This window comes from Desmodus rotundus, chromosome 7, assembly GCF_022682495.2.
Source record: "Desmodus rotundus isolate HL8 chromosome 7, HLdesRot8A.1, whole genome shotgun sequence".
Taxonomy (NCBI): Eukaryota; Metazoa; Chordata; class Mammalia; order Chiroptera; family Phyllostomidae; genus Desmodus; species Desmodus rotundus.
Window position 1 is genome coordinate 116,500,281 of NC_071393.1, and position 15,648 is coordinate 116,515,928.

General features: G+C 40.9%; 1 protein-coding gene and 1 pseudogene across 1 annotated transcript in view; both read right to left on the bottom strand.

Annotated features, from left to right (window-relative positions):
- The window catches only part of TMED10 (transmembrane p24 trafficking protein 10), a 35,866-nt gene that overhangs the window by 3,142 nt on the left and 17,076 nt on the right, over positions 1–15,648 (bottom strand). Inside the window, exons 2-4 of the mRNA XM_024567372.2 lie at positions 14,611–14,722; positions 10,168–10,241; positions 410–536 (exon numbers count right to left, since the gene is read on the bottom strand). Of these exons, the coding sequence (XP_024423140.1) occupies positions 410–536; positions 10,168–10,241; positions 14,611–14,722 (313 nt within the window). The remainder of the gene's footprint in view (positions 1–409; positions 537–10,167; positions 10,242–14,610; positions 14,723–15,648) is intronic.
- On the bottom strand, positions 6,627–10,161 carry LOC112311129 (eukaryotic translation initiation factor 1-like; annotated as a pseudogene).

Below are 15,648 nucleotides of genomic sequence, written 5' to 3' on the forward strand. Positions count from 1 at the left end.
AGGCTCAGCAGGCTAAACAATGGCCAGTGGCCAGGGAGGAAAGGCAATTAATTAACTTCACTCTGTCCCTAGGCCTACCAGTAGAATTTCACATAGCTGCTTCTTACATTTTCATTATTCTATATAAAATGTTAAAAACTACAAAGATTAGCACTATCGATTTGATACACAATAAGCTGGGAATATGGTCAATTGCATATCACAAGGAAATTTCTATTTCCTTGAAAAATCTAACAAAGCTTGTTTACCTGCAGCAGCAACAGTGAAATAAGCACTATCTTTCCAGACACCCTCCCCGCGCCCCTGCCACCCTTGGCAAAACTGAGAAAAGGGACACCAGGATTCAGAGTTTGGGATCTGACTCCTTTATGGTTCGCTCAGAGAGAAACGAGAGCTGCCCCCGCCTCACCATTAGTATCGCGCATCTCCTCCTCTCGCTTCTTCATGTAGGCGAAATCATTAACGATAGACTCTGAAAGGTCTTCTAGGCGTCGTAGCTCCACCTCTAAAGGTTTGAGCTTCTCAACTTTTGCAATCTGGAAAAGAGGGAATCATCAGCCTGCTCCCTGAAAAAACTGCTCTGGTCATGGACACAAGGAACGAGTCTTTTAAAAAGTTTCACCAAACTTAAAATCTCTTCTGTCATCATTCTAACATATTTTAAATCTAGGGCTTCTTCCCTCCCCTACAAATGTTTGTATGTTTCCACCTCAGACTTTTTTACATTTTATTTTGATTAAAATCTTAGAAGTACTACAATGTGGTACGCTATGAAGATAAACTATTTTCCCAAGATTTCTGACTTCATCCTTCCCCTCACATCTTAGAAATAAACAGTGTTATTAGCACAGTAAATGTGAAAGTCAAAATATTAATCAAATGTGGTTTTAGAAGAAAAACCACCAATTCCCAATGGTGAATGTAGGGGAATGACAGAATAGGTTTAACTATGCAGGGGTGTCAAAACTCATTTTCACCAGGGGCCACATCAGCCACTCGGTTTCCTTCCAAGGGCCGAATGTAATTTTAGGACTGTAACTACTCCTTAACAATCAGGTGAGAGCTTGGTGCTGGTGCTGGGCCAGATAAAACAAGGTGGAGGGCTAGATTCGGCCCACGGGCCTTGTGTTTCCCACCTGTGAACTACAGCATTAAGATAATTAACTCAGACTACAAAATTCGAGAACAGTGTTTTGCTCATTTAAATGCCACAACAGCCTTAGGTTTATAGCTCCAGAGTCCAGATGAATCCTAGGTCTGCTAAAAAAAAAAAAAAATTGCACTGCATTTTGTTTTTAGATTGACATGTGAAAAAGAAATTACCTGTCTTCCTTTCTCAACCTAGACATCTATGAAACCTCCAAGATATGACAAGAGCAAGGATTTCTTTATTCTAATTGTTTTTCTTATTTATTTTAGATTGTCATTTACTTTATTTATTTTTATTTTTATGTATTTATTTTTAGAGAGAAGGGAAGGGAAGGAGAAAGGAGAGGAACACCAATGTGTGGTTGCCTCTCGCATGGCCCTTTCTGGAGGCCTGACCTGCAACCCAGGCATGTTCCCTGACTGGGAATCGAACCTCTACCCTTTGGTTCACAGGCCCATGCTCAATTCACTGAGCTACATAAGCCAGGGTGTCATTTGCTTTAAAATGAGGTTATACCACCACCGGAACTTTCCAGATCCTAAATCTCATACCAGCTGCTTTTAAATTTTTCTATACACAGAATACTTCAAAAATTCTTTTTCTACATCTGCTTCTTTACTCCTTATTCACCATACGTTCCCTATAGGGTCCAGTAAAAATAATGCCCCCTTCTTTTCATTACAAAATCTTAACACAAAGTCATAAGCATGTAATTCTGTACGTAACAGTGTCACATCATATGACATTTTGGGCGGTATGTTCACATTGCTGTCCATCTTGTGCAAGACACTCACTACCCTGCCGACCACACTGAGGCAGCTGTTACTTCTGCCGGACCCTGTATACAACTCCCCACGCTTCCTTCTCTCTCGTCCAATTCACTTTCCTGTACAGTTCTTTTTCTCTGTGAAATGTTAACAGCAGTTAGCATGGAATGCATGGGGAGAGTTTAAGAGTGTTCTAATGCTCCCTTTGCTTATCTGTAATCTTCACTGAACTTGTGAACAAGACAAAACTTATTTAAAATAAAAGTAGAAAGTGCTGTTAAGTTTAGGATATAAATATTAAGTTAATATCTAAGGTACTTAAAATGCAGTGATCCACCTAAGTTTTCTTTTACTGGATATACATTTACTTATTATTTGTAAAATGCTTTGCTCGAGTTAATGGTGTGCCTGACAGCTGCAGAGCAGAATTAGGCTAACTGGGTATAATATTTAACCAATGGTTGATGCATTGGGCTAATTCTAGCCGAAACCCCAAAGGCCAGGTCTTGCCATTAACCTAGAATACATGTGTGTTGACTGATTTCACACAGAGCCACAGAGCAAGGAAATATCCCAGGAAAAAGATACCAATACAAGACATATGTGATAAGCTGAACATTAATCTGTTTAACGTTTTCCCTCCCGGTCTATACCTCCCTCTCCAAAGCTTTCTGAATGACGTAGTATAAAAGCAGTGACATAATACTTCTTTAGAGATAAATGATTTAAGGTTCCCTAAACAGAAACTTGCAAAAGGAACTAGAAGTGAAACTATGGCTGTACCTCTGCCAGTGAAAATATTTGTAAAAATTACTCTGAAGACTATTTCTAACCCCCTCTCCCACTTTTTAAAAAATTGTTAAATGACAGTAGCCCAAAGGCTTAAAACCTGAAAATGGATGATGGAGTTAAGATAAATTTGGTACTGAGGTTGTTTTTGTAGTTTAGAGCCTAAAAAAATTCTGTTCCCAATGCTGCTCCTTTTTGCTTTTTCTTTTCTTTCTTTTTAAAGATTTTATTTATTTTCAGAGACAGGGGAGGGGAGGGAGAAAGAGAGGAAAAGAAACGTGGTTGTGCAACAGAAACATCAGTTGGGTGCCTCTTGCACGCCCCCAACGGGGAACCTGGCCTGCAACTCAGGCATGTGCCCTGACTGGGAATTGAACTGGCGACCTCTTGGCTCGCAGGCCTATTAGTATATACCTGGAATGTGATACATGTATTTTATAACTTGTAATTTCACTTAGTCCTCATACCCTATATAAGGTGAATATTACTGTCCATAAATTTTTCAGATAAAAAAATTCAGGCTCAGAGTGTTACACAACTTTCCCAAGATGGCAGAGCTTTGTGGAGCTGGGATTGGAACCCAAGTCTGAGTTTTTATTTTACTCTGTACTGAAAATGTGATGAAGAAAACCAGATGACCACACTCAGTGTTTTCTGTATAAAAGGTGAAGTGAATGAACTATATGAGGCCACAAGAATCTGGGTAAGTTGTCCAATTTATTAGTCAAATTTCCTAGGTTTTATGCTGTTATTCTCATTTTTACAAACTAAGAGAATAAAGTTTTAAAACAAAATAATCATAAGTATACTCAGGAAAACCCTCTTTGCTTTTCTAGGACTAAGCATTCAATGAGTTTCACATCGAGACTTCATGTCATAGTCAGTACAAAACACTATCAGAAACCTCTACCCAAACCCCCCTGACTGTTGTGCTCTTCTAGACCTCTGATGAAGGCAGACCCTTGTCTTCCAGTCTGTCTGCTCTCTTCCACGGCTGGAAGGTGGGTGTATGTTTTGCCAATAGCTTGATGAAAGCAACGCCTATTTGTCAGTGTGGACCACAGGTTTTCCACTAGGGGGTAGCATTCCCCTTGCAGGCTGTACCTGCTGTTAAATATTAGTACAAGGGACTTAATTTTACAAACGAGGAAACAAGATATGCACTCCTTTGAGGGGGAAGACCAGCAGACGGGTGGTCTTTTGACTCCCTACCCAGGGTCACCAAAGCATTCACTGAGCTTCAAAACTGCAAAGCTCCACTGCAAAATGCAAGGAAAACCAAAAACCTGACTTGCAAAGCACGCACACTTAGGGTATCCAAACCCTACCGCTTTCAAACCTTGAAACCATGAAGCCTCCTTTAGCCACTCCTGTCCACTCTGATTCCCTCTTCCCGAAAGCCCTATAGAACTTACACCAGCCACATAATTAAGACTCCCTCATACATTGTCATATTTACATTGTTTTCATTTTTACCCTTTCCCCTCATTCTCATTTGGCCCTGAACTCAAAAGAAATTTAAAAAATGTATACTTTGTGTAGTCCCACACACCTGATCCATGGCAAACACTTGTAAATGACCAGTTCTGGCCATTCCACACATACTTCAAAGGAGCCAACTTTCTCATAGCTAAGTGCTACTGGTCCCCTGAAGCATGCGCTTCCTGCTTGCTAAGAGCATTCATTCTACATCTGGTTTCGCTGGGCTTTCGTTTTCAGAGGCCCACTGCCTAGGAGAAAGTTGAAAGTTCTCTCTACTGTGATCTCTATCCCTCTCATCTCAGTAGTGACAGGTAGTTTGGAAAAGCTAAGTTATAAAGCCTTTCCCTGCATATCTACACCTCCAAAACAACCATAAAACTACTCTTCTTAAACCACATCCAAATCTGGTACGCCTCTCAGGACGATCTGAATCTAAAGAGTACAGACTTACACGTAACTGTACCGATGAAAGGTGTTAATTCTGACAAACTGCTTCTTAAACACATGTGCGACGAGCCTCTAGAGAATCACGAGACGTTTTTCCTTGGTGGAGCACTGAGACTCGAGAGAGACGCTTCCTCTGGTAAGCCAAATTCAGTCAACTTACTCTGTTATGGTACCTCCACGCCCTCTACCACAGCCACTGAAAATTTGAGAGGCACGCCATAAATGTGGAGACCATCTAGTCTAACACAATGAAGACAAGACAGAACCACAGCCAAGGACAAGCCTACTTGCACGTGGGGTATGTGAATCACAGGCCTCTTCACAGAAGCTGAAAAGGTCACTGTGCCAAAGTCAGTCCAGTTAACACCGCCAATCTTAGGGTGAACAGAAATTTAGTGAGATCCATTTACTCTGTCAGCAGCCATCTGGCAGCTTCCAGAAAGGGCAGGAGAAGCACTAAAAGGCTACAATCTACTGAACGGACCAACTACGTGTCAGGTGCCTTACCCATGCTCTTTTATTTAACTTATGTCTACAAAGGAATTTTGGCTCAAGTACACAGCACCAGAGTTCCTCCTTCCTTGAGGGCACACAGAGAAGCAGACATTTCGGAAAGTCTTCAGCTGTTGCTCCAGTGAGGGGAACCGTGTTTTGGGGGTGTTTGTTGACAGCAAATGACTGACTGAAAGAACCACTGGAGAGAACGGGATTTTAGTTGTGGTAGAAATGCTGACATAGCCAGAAGGGTCATGCAAACCCCCCCCAAAGGAACTTATTTATAAAAAATTATGTATCGTATACATTTAAACTTCAGTCACCTTCAAAGTACTCTCCTTCTGGTGCAATACACACTCATTGAGACATTTTTTCCACTGCTCAATAGTTTTTAAACTTGTCAATTTTGAGGCCTTTTAGTGCTTCTGCCGTGTTTTTTGTTTGTTTGACCCCTTCCAAATCAGCAAAATGTTTCCCTTTGTGGACTTTTTACATCCGGAAAAAACAAAAAACATTGCTTGGGACAAGATCGGGTGAATAGGGAGGGTGGGACACAGGGGTCATGCTGATTTTGGTCAATAACTGTTTAACACCAACACAGTGTGGGCAGGTACACTTGTAAATCACCCATCATGAAATGGGCAAACACTTTGAAAGTCTTCAAGAAAACTTCACTGAAGCTGAATACAGCCTCTCACAACGCCAGCTGGTCCACTGATACAAGATGGGTTCCTAGGACACTCACCTAACAGGGAAAGCCTGTATGTACTACAAGGGGCCTGCCCTCCAGAAGATAATTCGTTTTTTTTTTTAAAAGATATTATTTTATGTTTTAGACAGAAGGGAAGGGAGGGAGAAAGAGAGGGAGAGAATCATCAATGTATGTGGTTGCCTCTCGTGCATCCCACACAAGGGAACCTGTCCCGCAATCCAGGCATGGGCCTTGACTGGGAACTGAACTGGTGACCCTTTGGTTCACAGGCAGGCACTCAATACACTGAGCCATACCAGCCAGGTCAGATAATTCCATTTTGGGGGGGGTCCCCCCTTCTCATATACAGCCCAAGAGTCAAACAATATGTCATAGGTAGCTCTTTCTTTGTAGGATAGTAATTGTCTTCATTCCCACAACTGCACAGTTAGACAGCAAATCCCCACAAACAGCTGCTCTAGTTCACAGACCACAAAGTAAAAAGAAATGGCTTGCCGTGGCTGGGTGGCTCAGTTGTTGGAGCATTGTCCCGTACACCAAAAGACAGCTGGTTTAATTCCCAGTCATGGCTCGTACCTAGGTTGTGAGTTCCATCCCCAGTTGGGGCTGGAACATACAGGAGGCAACCAATCAATATTTCTCACATCAGTGTCTGTCTCTTTCTCTCTCTCAAATCAATGGACATACCCTTTGGACAGGATTTAAAAAAAAAAGAAAGGAATGGCTTAATTGACATACTGATTCTACAAAGATGCCTCCCCCCTACCCCGCCCCCGGCAAAAGAGTGGTGAGAAGCCCCTAAAATACAACTAAGGGAATCAAAAAATGTTTTATTTCTGAAGATACAGCACTCTTTCTCTTTAAAGAATTCATACTACAAGACTATACTCCTTTGCAATATGGCAACCATTCTGTCTTCCAAACAATATCTTACATTTGTATTGTGTTTACTGATTACAAGTACTACTGAATTTTCCAGGACCACATGGGATTTCAGAATTATAAAGCCCACAGATGTGAGGGAGAGATACGCTGGATGTGAAGGAAATAAACAAATGTGCCACCTCCCTGAATCTAAATACTGATGCCAAAGGGCCCAAATCCTCTAGACAAAGGCTCTCCATTATCTCAAGGGCCTGAAATTAAATGCCCCAAACTCTGTGTGCTCAGTGCTCCCTGGTAATTAACCAGGAAGCAAGTAGTTCTATTATCCATTTTCTTGTCACAGGCCTTAGCTCAGAGACAACTCACAGCTTTTCTAAGCAAGGTTAAAGAAGCCTAGCCGTAAATGAGAAAAGGACTGGACTTTGGCCTGTGTCATGACCATTTCTCCGCCTCTGTCTCAGTGTGGTCTGCTTTTTGGGGGGAGGGGTGGGGGTTGCCAAAGAAATAAGTGGGAGGAGTTTCTTGATTAAGAAACTGAATTTAGAGATGTGTTGTAACCATGTGCGTAAAGAACAGCTTAGGACGTGCCAGACTTCCACAGCAGGAAACAGCGCAAAGGAAGCACTGTGGTTTGCCTTCTGCTAGGGATTCCCCTCTTGGGTTAAGCAAAAGGTCAGGAAAGATAAAGTTTAAGGATAATAAAGATTACAGGAGGTATAGGGGTTCTAAAATGTTATGTGCTAGTGATGTCCACATTATTCTATATGTAAACTCACAATATTGCTATCTGTTTTAGAGGGGAACAAGCTATGTCTGATGTCTGATCAAGAGGCCTGTTATTTAGTATGTACCACCTAATGATGACCGTCACATTGGGGGGAAACGTTACAACAGGTAGAATTCCACATGGTAGGAATTCAATGGGTGCTTGCTTAGAGAATAGTCTCAGGCTGGGGATATAGCAGTGGTAACCAAAACCTGAAAATCATTTTACCTATTCTTCCACTTCACAATAAATTACAGCAACATTTTTCTTAGTGTTTTATACCTTACAACAGCACTTTAATATGTTATCTTATTTAAATATAATTAAGATTCTTCTAAATCATGGAAGTTTAAAAGGATTTTTCACTCATTTATTTATTTACTTAGTTCTGCATGGCTATTTCAGTTTACTGCGGGAAGAGTTATACTAGTCCATTTAAAAGCAGACCCCAAATTGTTATATTGTATAAGCTGTGAGGTTTTTAAACTTGTGACAAGGACAGAAGCAAAATTCTCATTGCAAGGAAATCCTCACTTCCGCTTCAATGAGCCCAGAGCACTTAAAACCCATGAACCTTCAGCCGCCCTTCTCAGCCAGTCCAGCCTGGATGAGGAACTGGCCTATGTTCTTGCGCTGGTCACCCTGTAGCTGAATTACTTCTCCACATTCTGGGTGCTCAATGACAGCACCATCACAGGCAAATTTCTTCTTCTTCTCCTTTTTTTATCCTTACCCAAGGACAATTTTTAATTGCTTTTTTTAGAGAGGAAGGGAGAGAGAGAAAGGAAACATCAATTGGTTGCCTCCAGTATGAGCCTGGACCAGGGATCAAACTTGCAACCTAGGTATGTGCCCTGACCAGCGATCAAACCCAAAACCTTTCGGTTACGGGACAACGCTCCAACCAACTAAGCCACACCAGCCAGGGCTAGCAAATTTCTTCTTAAACACCTCACTAGTTTCTTTTGATTGTAATCATCAGCAATTCCTCAGACAGTAGCAAGGGTCTTCCTGCCGTTTCTCGGTTGAATTCTTATATGGATATAATCCTCAGTGCCAGCGGGAAGCAGATCCTTATTAGCCTTGCCTCCATTCGCAAAGGAGCCAAAAGAGTGGAGGTTCTGGATAACAGACATACAACACAGTTCCTTTTCCTTCGTGGAAACAGCCTGAGGAAGGCTGTGGCAGGAGAAGGGGAAGAGGGGACAGGGACAAAGTGTGGGGAAGCAAGGAGGGCTCAAGGGGGAGGTTGCTGAGTCCTCAGTGGCAGCTCAGTGACTGAGGCCTCACTTTACTCTTAAGTTCATCAAATAAAGAGTCTCTCTTGTTTTATTTATTTTCATTAAACTACCTTGGATACAGAAGCAAGCAAATCAAAGTATCTACCGGGAACTGTCTTCCATTCACTACTGCATACTTGCTCCTGTTTACTGCTTACAAATAACTCGATCTAGTTTTGTTCAACTGAACACCTGAACTAGAAAGAAGAGGAAAGACCCGAAGAGCTGCAATTGTACTACTACTTCCTATTGCAGAATTAGTCACTTCCACTTTTCTTCCATTTTAGGATATTCTGTTCCAAACCCTGACCAAAGCTAGAGCAATTTCTCTGCTTTGTCCCTCCTAGAAAATTCTCTTAAATCACTTAAAACAATTTTGTTTATTTAGTTTACATTCTTCAAAAGCCATTTACATTTCCTGTACCACCTCTTCTTCATGCCCACAGGTAGTGTTGGTAAAGACTCTGATCTAGGTAAAAATACTCTTATCTCACTGTACAGATCAGTATCCTGGTCTTAAACTGTTCTTGTGGTTTTCAAAGGTGCTCCTGATCTAAGAACCATTTCGTGCTGCCCCCGAACTCTGTCATAATAGAAATGAAAAAGGCTCAGTCCCCTCCCCCCTTATTTTATGCATGCCTCTACTTCCCTACCACCCAAGTAGATGTCAGTTTTTATTCTCTGTAATACTCCCCATCAGCGAAAATTTCTACTTTGATCAGGATCCCTAGTCTCTTGCAGTGTTTTTTTCCATCTTGTTCTCTTCCTTAGTTTGAAATTATTTTAACTAAAAGCTACTTTTGATATTATTGTTTCTCAAAGGTAGCAGAGATGTTCAAGTCTGAACAGCATTGAATCCATGCCTTAGATACATACAGGGCGGTGCAAAAAGTAGGTTTACAGTTGTTAGTATGGAAATTAATAAACAGCAAAGGAAGAAGAAAACTGTGTTTCACGTATTCACAACTGTAAACCTTTTGCCCCACTCTGTTTAGAGCTGTCAGTCTGGGGATAAAAGCCTTAGAAATTAAAAACAAATCAGTTTTCTTAACCATAGACATTAACATTTAAATGCACTCCAGCTTTTAAAAATCATAAACATCCGTCTACTTGCTGTCTCGAGAGTGCTAATGGCACGTGCTCGAATGTTTTATCACAGCACCGTTTCTGTGGGACAGTGGGTTTAGTCATCTGGCTGACAACACAGGCGGAATTATTGTTCAGGGCTGTTAATACAACTTTTTATGTCAATAACATTGTTACTGGCTGTCACATGACTGCTGAGAAAAACCATAGCCTTCTGGGCAAAGCACAGCCTGTTGGCCTGAGTGGGTCACCGAAACCCCATGGCACAGCACGCGACTGCCTCCTCCAGCTGTCGGAGCAGGACGTACCTCTTCATAGTTTTTCGCCTCCACGCCGTGCTTCATGTCTAGGATCACGAGTTGGTCAGGTAACCGCCCTGTTCCTGAGAAAGAAATCAAAGGGTTCATTGTGCGGAATATTTAAAATTCCGGGAAATCACCCACCCCCCTCCCTCTCCCTCACCCCTCCCCTCTCAATAGACAGAAACAGATGAAACTCCTCCCCATTCTCAGCTGCAGAAAATTCCTGGCTCTGGCTGAAATCCCAAGCATTCCAGACAAAGCCCCTGTCTGTGTGCGGTGCCGGAAAGCAAAGAGAACGCGCTGCTGCCAAACATCTTTACGCGGTCAGTGCGCAAGATACTGCAGCTGCTACCACAGAGGAGCAGAGTAAGAGAAAACACGCAGGCTAGTTGGAATAGGAAGATAAAACTCAGAAGTCAAAACTGTATAAAACTGAGTGGCACATGTACACCAGGAATGGGCACCCAGTTAGGCTGAAAAGGTACATTTCCAAATCTAAAAAGGTTGTCCTGTCAAATTTTGAGAAAAGGATTACTGGGCATATATTAAGCTTAGATTTACTTAATACAAACATGAGTACTGAAAAGAACACAGCATTTATCTAATATTTCACTTTAATTCAAACATTTTGGTCAATGTAAGGCCACATCAATATGTAAATAAAACATTATAGGACTATTTCCACAAAGCCCTTAACTGGGAACAGCCCAAGAAAAAACTTGACAACAAGAGCACAATTCTCAGGGATGCTTCTTAGAGTGAGAAACGTCAATTTGGTAGAGTTGGGCCAACAGAGCAATGTTCATATTAAAAACGATAATCTGATTCACCTTGATCAAACCGGAATTCTCATCTTCTATCATCATGTAGGAGAAAGGGAAAGCCTCGAAGAGCCCCAGGAAGTTGCTCAGCCCCATCCCCTGGAACTCACCTCATTATTTATAAAATTTAAAAAATGCCTGCATGGAAAACAGTGCCACTTAAGCATTGGGGCTCCTGACACCATAAGCAACAAAGACTGGTACTGTACCTTCTGCTGCCTGAGAAGCACTGGACGTTTTCTGAAACAGACTGAATTCAATTCAGTAACTATTCACTGAGAACTCACGGGGTGCTAGAACTGTGCTGGAGATTACAATCTCTGCCTTCAAATAATTTGATGGGGAGCTAAGACATGTACATGAATAACAGCTACAATAAAAATGCAAAGGAGTATAAAACTTTAGGAAAAAAAAAACTGGTTCACATAATCCCAGTTATGGAGCAAAGATTAGAGGACAAAAGAGATTAGTTGTGGATGGACTTCACTAAAGTGAAGGACAAAGTATTATAGGCAGAAGACAAGCATGGGCAAAGTTCAGGCATTAAAATTAGTATGGCATGTTTAAAAGACAGTAAGAAGTTCTTTTGGCTACGTTAGGAAAATCAATTTAAAATCAATAGAGATAAGACCGAGTAGGTGGGATTAAGAAAGGAAACTATAACAAGTCACAAATGTCCTCTGGGCATTTAAACCATTAAGTCTCTAAAACAAAACAGGCATCCAGACAGGTCTCTTCTCCCCACCCCAATGTGAAATCCTGAACACAGCACTGCCCACAGAGACGCAATGCCAACTTTTGCTTCTCCTTCCTCATTTAAAAAGTTGTGAAATCCAAGTAGCTCACAGCCCTACCTGGTCCACATGATCCAGATACTCTCTTCCTAAGAGACTCTTCCCACTCTCCGTTTGCCACATCATAAACATTGGCATTATTCAAACACAAGTGAAACCACAAACCACTCAGGCTGGTCTGAGTCCAGACCCTACGATCTCTTGCACAGAACAGCCAGCTTATCCCCTTAGCTAACATTATGGCCATAAAGGGTCTCCTCTGTAAAAAGACCCTGCAGTAATTTCCCTCTACATGTGCCTGGCAAATTCCGATATGTGCCTACCATATTCCGATATGGTCTCCATATCGGAATAAACAGAGAACATAAATGAAACTAGAAATCGAGTGCTTACTGGAATGTGTCAATGTGCATACATGTAATATGTGTGTATTTTATATGTGTATGTTTTATATATAATTTATGTGTGTATATTTACATATAATTTATATGTATACGTGTGTGTGTGTGTGTAAATTCCTAGGCATCTACATGCACATCATCAGCATCTAAGAAAGAAATTCAGAACAAAAGGTATGTTTAGGGTTATGTTTAGGTTTAATGTTAGGATTAGGTTAAGGTTTAGGGCTAGAATTAGGGGAGGTTAATAGCTAGGTTTAGGGTTAGGGTTAATATTAAACTTTCTTTAAAATTGGAAATGTAAGACATATGTACATTTAAATAACACTGTCTGTGTTATATACATCACACATATATATCTATATAGATATAGATCTTTATATGCTTACATTTTATCTATGTCTTTAAATGCCTAAATAACTAATCTAACCTGTAAGTGCTGTTGTATTTAGAGGAAGCAATGTTAACCTCTTTGTTGTTTCTGAGACATGCTCAGCATCTCAATGTGTCTGCTTTTTCTCCAGTCTTTATTACCTTTATGACCTATATTTGTTTATTGTCTATTTGCTCCAATGAAAATGTAAGCTCCACAAGAGGACAGACTTCCATTTTATTCATTGCTATATCCCCAACACCTAGAAGAGTGCTTGGTATACAAGGTACTTAATAATTACTGGCTGAAAGATTCAACTAACCGATTGAGAAATTAAGCAGGTTAGAAAGTTAAGGAAAGTACTCTGAAAGAGCTAAAGGTGAACTCATGTTTATATGGGAGAAGAGAGCTCCAGCCAATGAACAGATGGGACACGTTTAGAGGGCAGAGCAAGCCAGACTGGCTGGGGCCTGATGAGCAGTGGCAGACAAGGTTGGAGTGAGGGTGTAAAGGCTACTAAATGCCGTCATACCTGAAATCCCATCCAGCTCCAAAATCCTGTGATTCTAGGTTTCATTCTACAGAGTAGGAATATGACTGCTACTACAGAGAAGGGAAAGCTTTTGAAAATGGACTGACATAATGAAAGATATGTTTCCAGAGATAAATCTGGTACCAGTATGCGGATATAACAAAAACAGGCATATCAGTTAGAAGGCTAATGACGTAATTCATAATTTAAAAAATTAGAGTTCGGGTTTGTGTGATGATAAGATACAAAAGATATTTTGAGAGAACTATCAGCATAACTTGATGATAGACTAGAGAAGATGAAAAATAATTGAAAAAATGTGAGCCCCATTATGGAACTGTCTAGAATATTGCTGAGATATCTTGGAACTGATATGGATGGGGGCAAGGAAAAGGATATCAGTCATGAAATCACTATTAAAGTCCTTTATTTTTCTATTCTTAATCTACTGTTCCATTTACTTCAGGCGAATTCCTTTAGCTTTTAGGCTCAAATGACCCACTTTAGATCAAAGGAGTCAATTCTCGGTTAATTGTCAAAAATAGCAAGTTGATCTGCTCTTCCTGGGACCTACTGGTGCTGTTGGCCAAGGTGTTTATTTTTCTTCTAGGATTATATGTTCTGAACCTTTTATAAATGAAAAATTGCCAGGAGCCCTTCTGCTACCACATAAAGAAAGCCTGAGGATGAAGTCAAATGGAGGCATGGAAAGGAAGCACTAAAGCACGGACAGGTAGAGTTCCGACAATCCTGTTAACACCCAATATCCAGACAGGCCTGAGGTCAGCAGCACCTTGAAGACTTCCCAGTTCCAGAGTTCAGTGGTCTTTCTCCTTTTGCTAGATTGAGTTATGTTTTTTGTGCCATGTAGTCCAAAGGGGTCCCAACTAAGATAACAAATATGAATACATACAGCTTTTAGAATCTAGTGTCCTTGAAGTGAAAGAATAGGAAGTAAAGGGGAATCTGCTTTTTCACCCACCACTGAGCATAGAAACCATCAAGTAATCAGCCTAGAAGTTACTATGGGATCTTGGCCTTGAGATGCACAGAAGAATCCACAGCAAGATATTAGGACTAGGAAATAACAAGTGGTCTGAAAACCAAAGCTGCTTCTGACTTTGCAGGTTGTTGAATAATGTCTTATTCAACGTTATTTTGTGATAATGTTGATGAGATACCACAGGAACTTAACTCTGGTTTATATCAATTAGCCTGTGGTAAAACTGATTTCATTATACATCATTCTCCTCAAAGTTGCAGAACCTATCAACAACATTGAGTGAGGACTTCCTGCATTTTCTAGCATCTATCCCAAATTAAACTCTTGTCATTCCAGCCAAGCGTGTCACAGCATTTAAGAAATGTCTATTCCTGCACGTAAAGAATGCTACTTTCACTTATTTGGGTGTGCACCCCAGCAAATGCAGTTTTCATTTCCTCTTTCTGCTGGCCTAAGAGAGAAAGTTCACGCTCTACCTAACTTGAGAGAAGACGCCTAATTCAGGGACAGACAACACTGATTACTTACCCTTGCTCTCAAAACACACTTCGAACATGTCATAATCCTCAGTGGTAAAGGCAAATTTCCCCTTGGTTGCATCCTCCTTGGAGTACAGGATATGGCCAGCAGAATCTGTGATCTAAAATAAAAAAGTAAAAAAGTATGGCAAGAATAGGTGGCAAGTAACACTCAGGAAGAACACTGGAGAAATGGAAAGAAACACTGTCCATAAAAAACAGTCGACATTTTTCATTATGACAACTATGTTCCAACCATTCCCAAAGACAGGAGTTGAATTAGAGGATGAAACCCACATACAGCAAATTTCATTCATTCAAACAGCCTATCCACACCCTATGTTAAAATTGGTTGCCACTATGGAATGACAGTTGAGATATAAACTGGGTTTAGTAACAAAGGTTCACTTTACAGAATACAGAAAAGTATCATTTCCCAGAAAGGGACATGTCACAAAAATAGAAGTGGACGATTACTAAAAGAATATACTACAGAAAGGATAAAGATAAAGGAGCACATTTCTTCTGTGAAATAACTCTTGACGGGGTTGAGGTGGGGTGGAGAGTGGAATGGGGCACCTGATATACGGAGAGTAGGAAAAGAAGGCATATGCGTACAGAAGAATGTCTCTGGTAGACGTATTCTTCCAAATGCCTCGTTAATTCTGTCAATGGCTACATAGGGTGGGAGAGAGGCACAGGGGATAAACAAGAAGGATCTCCTTTTTAGGAGTCTGGGCTTCTACAAATGGTAATGCCTTTGTCACAGGTTGTTAGCTTTAGTTCTCTAAACTTAAACTGCTCTTTCCTAGAGAATGATGGCCTGTAAGCCCAGATGAAGTGGAATATATTGATAAGTGAATGGTCACCTATGAAGAAGGGAATGACACAGCAACATGACAGAATGGGTCTCAGGCCTCTTTCCTGGGCACATTGCTCACTGTCTTAGCAGAAGGCAATTTCATTACCGGAGACAGAAGCTACTTACGATGTGAAACACAAAAATAGTGGCTTCATTATATTGGGTTGGCCAAAAAGTCCGTATGTT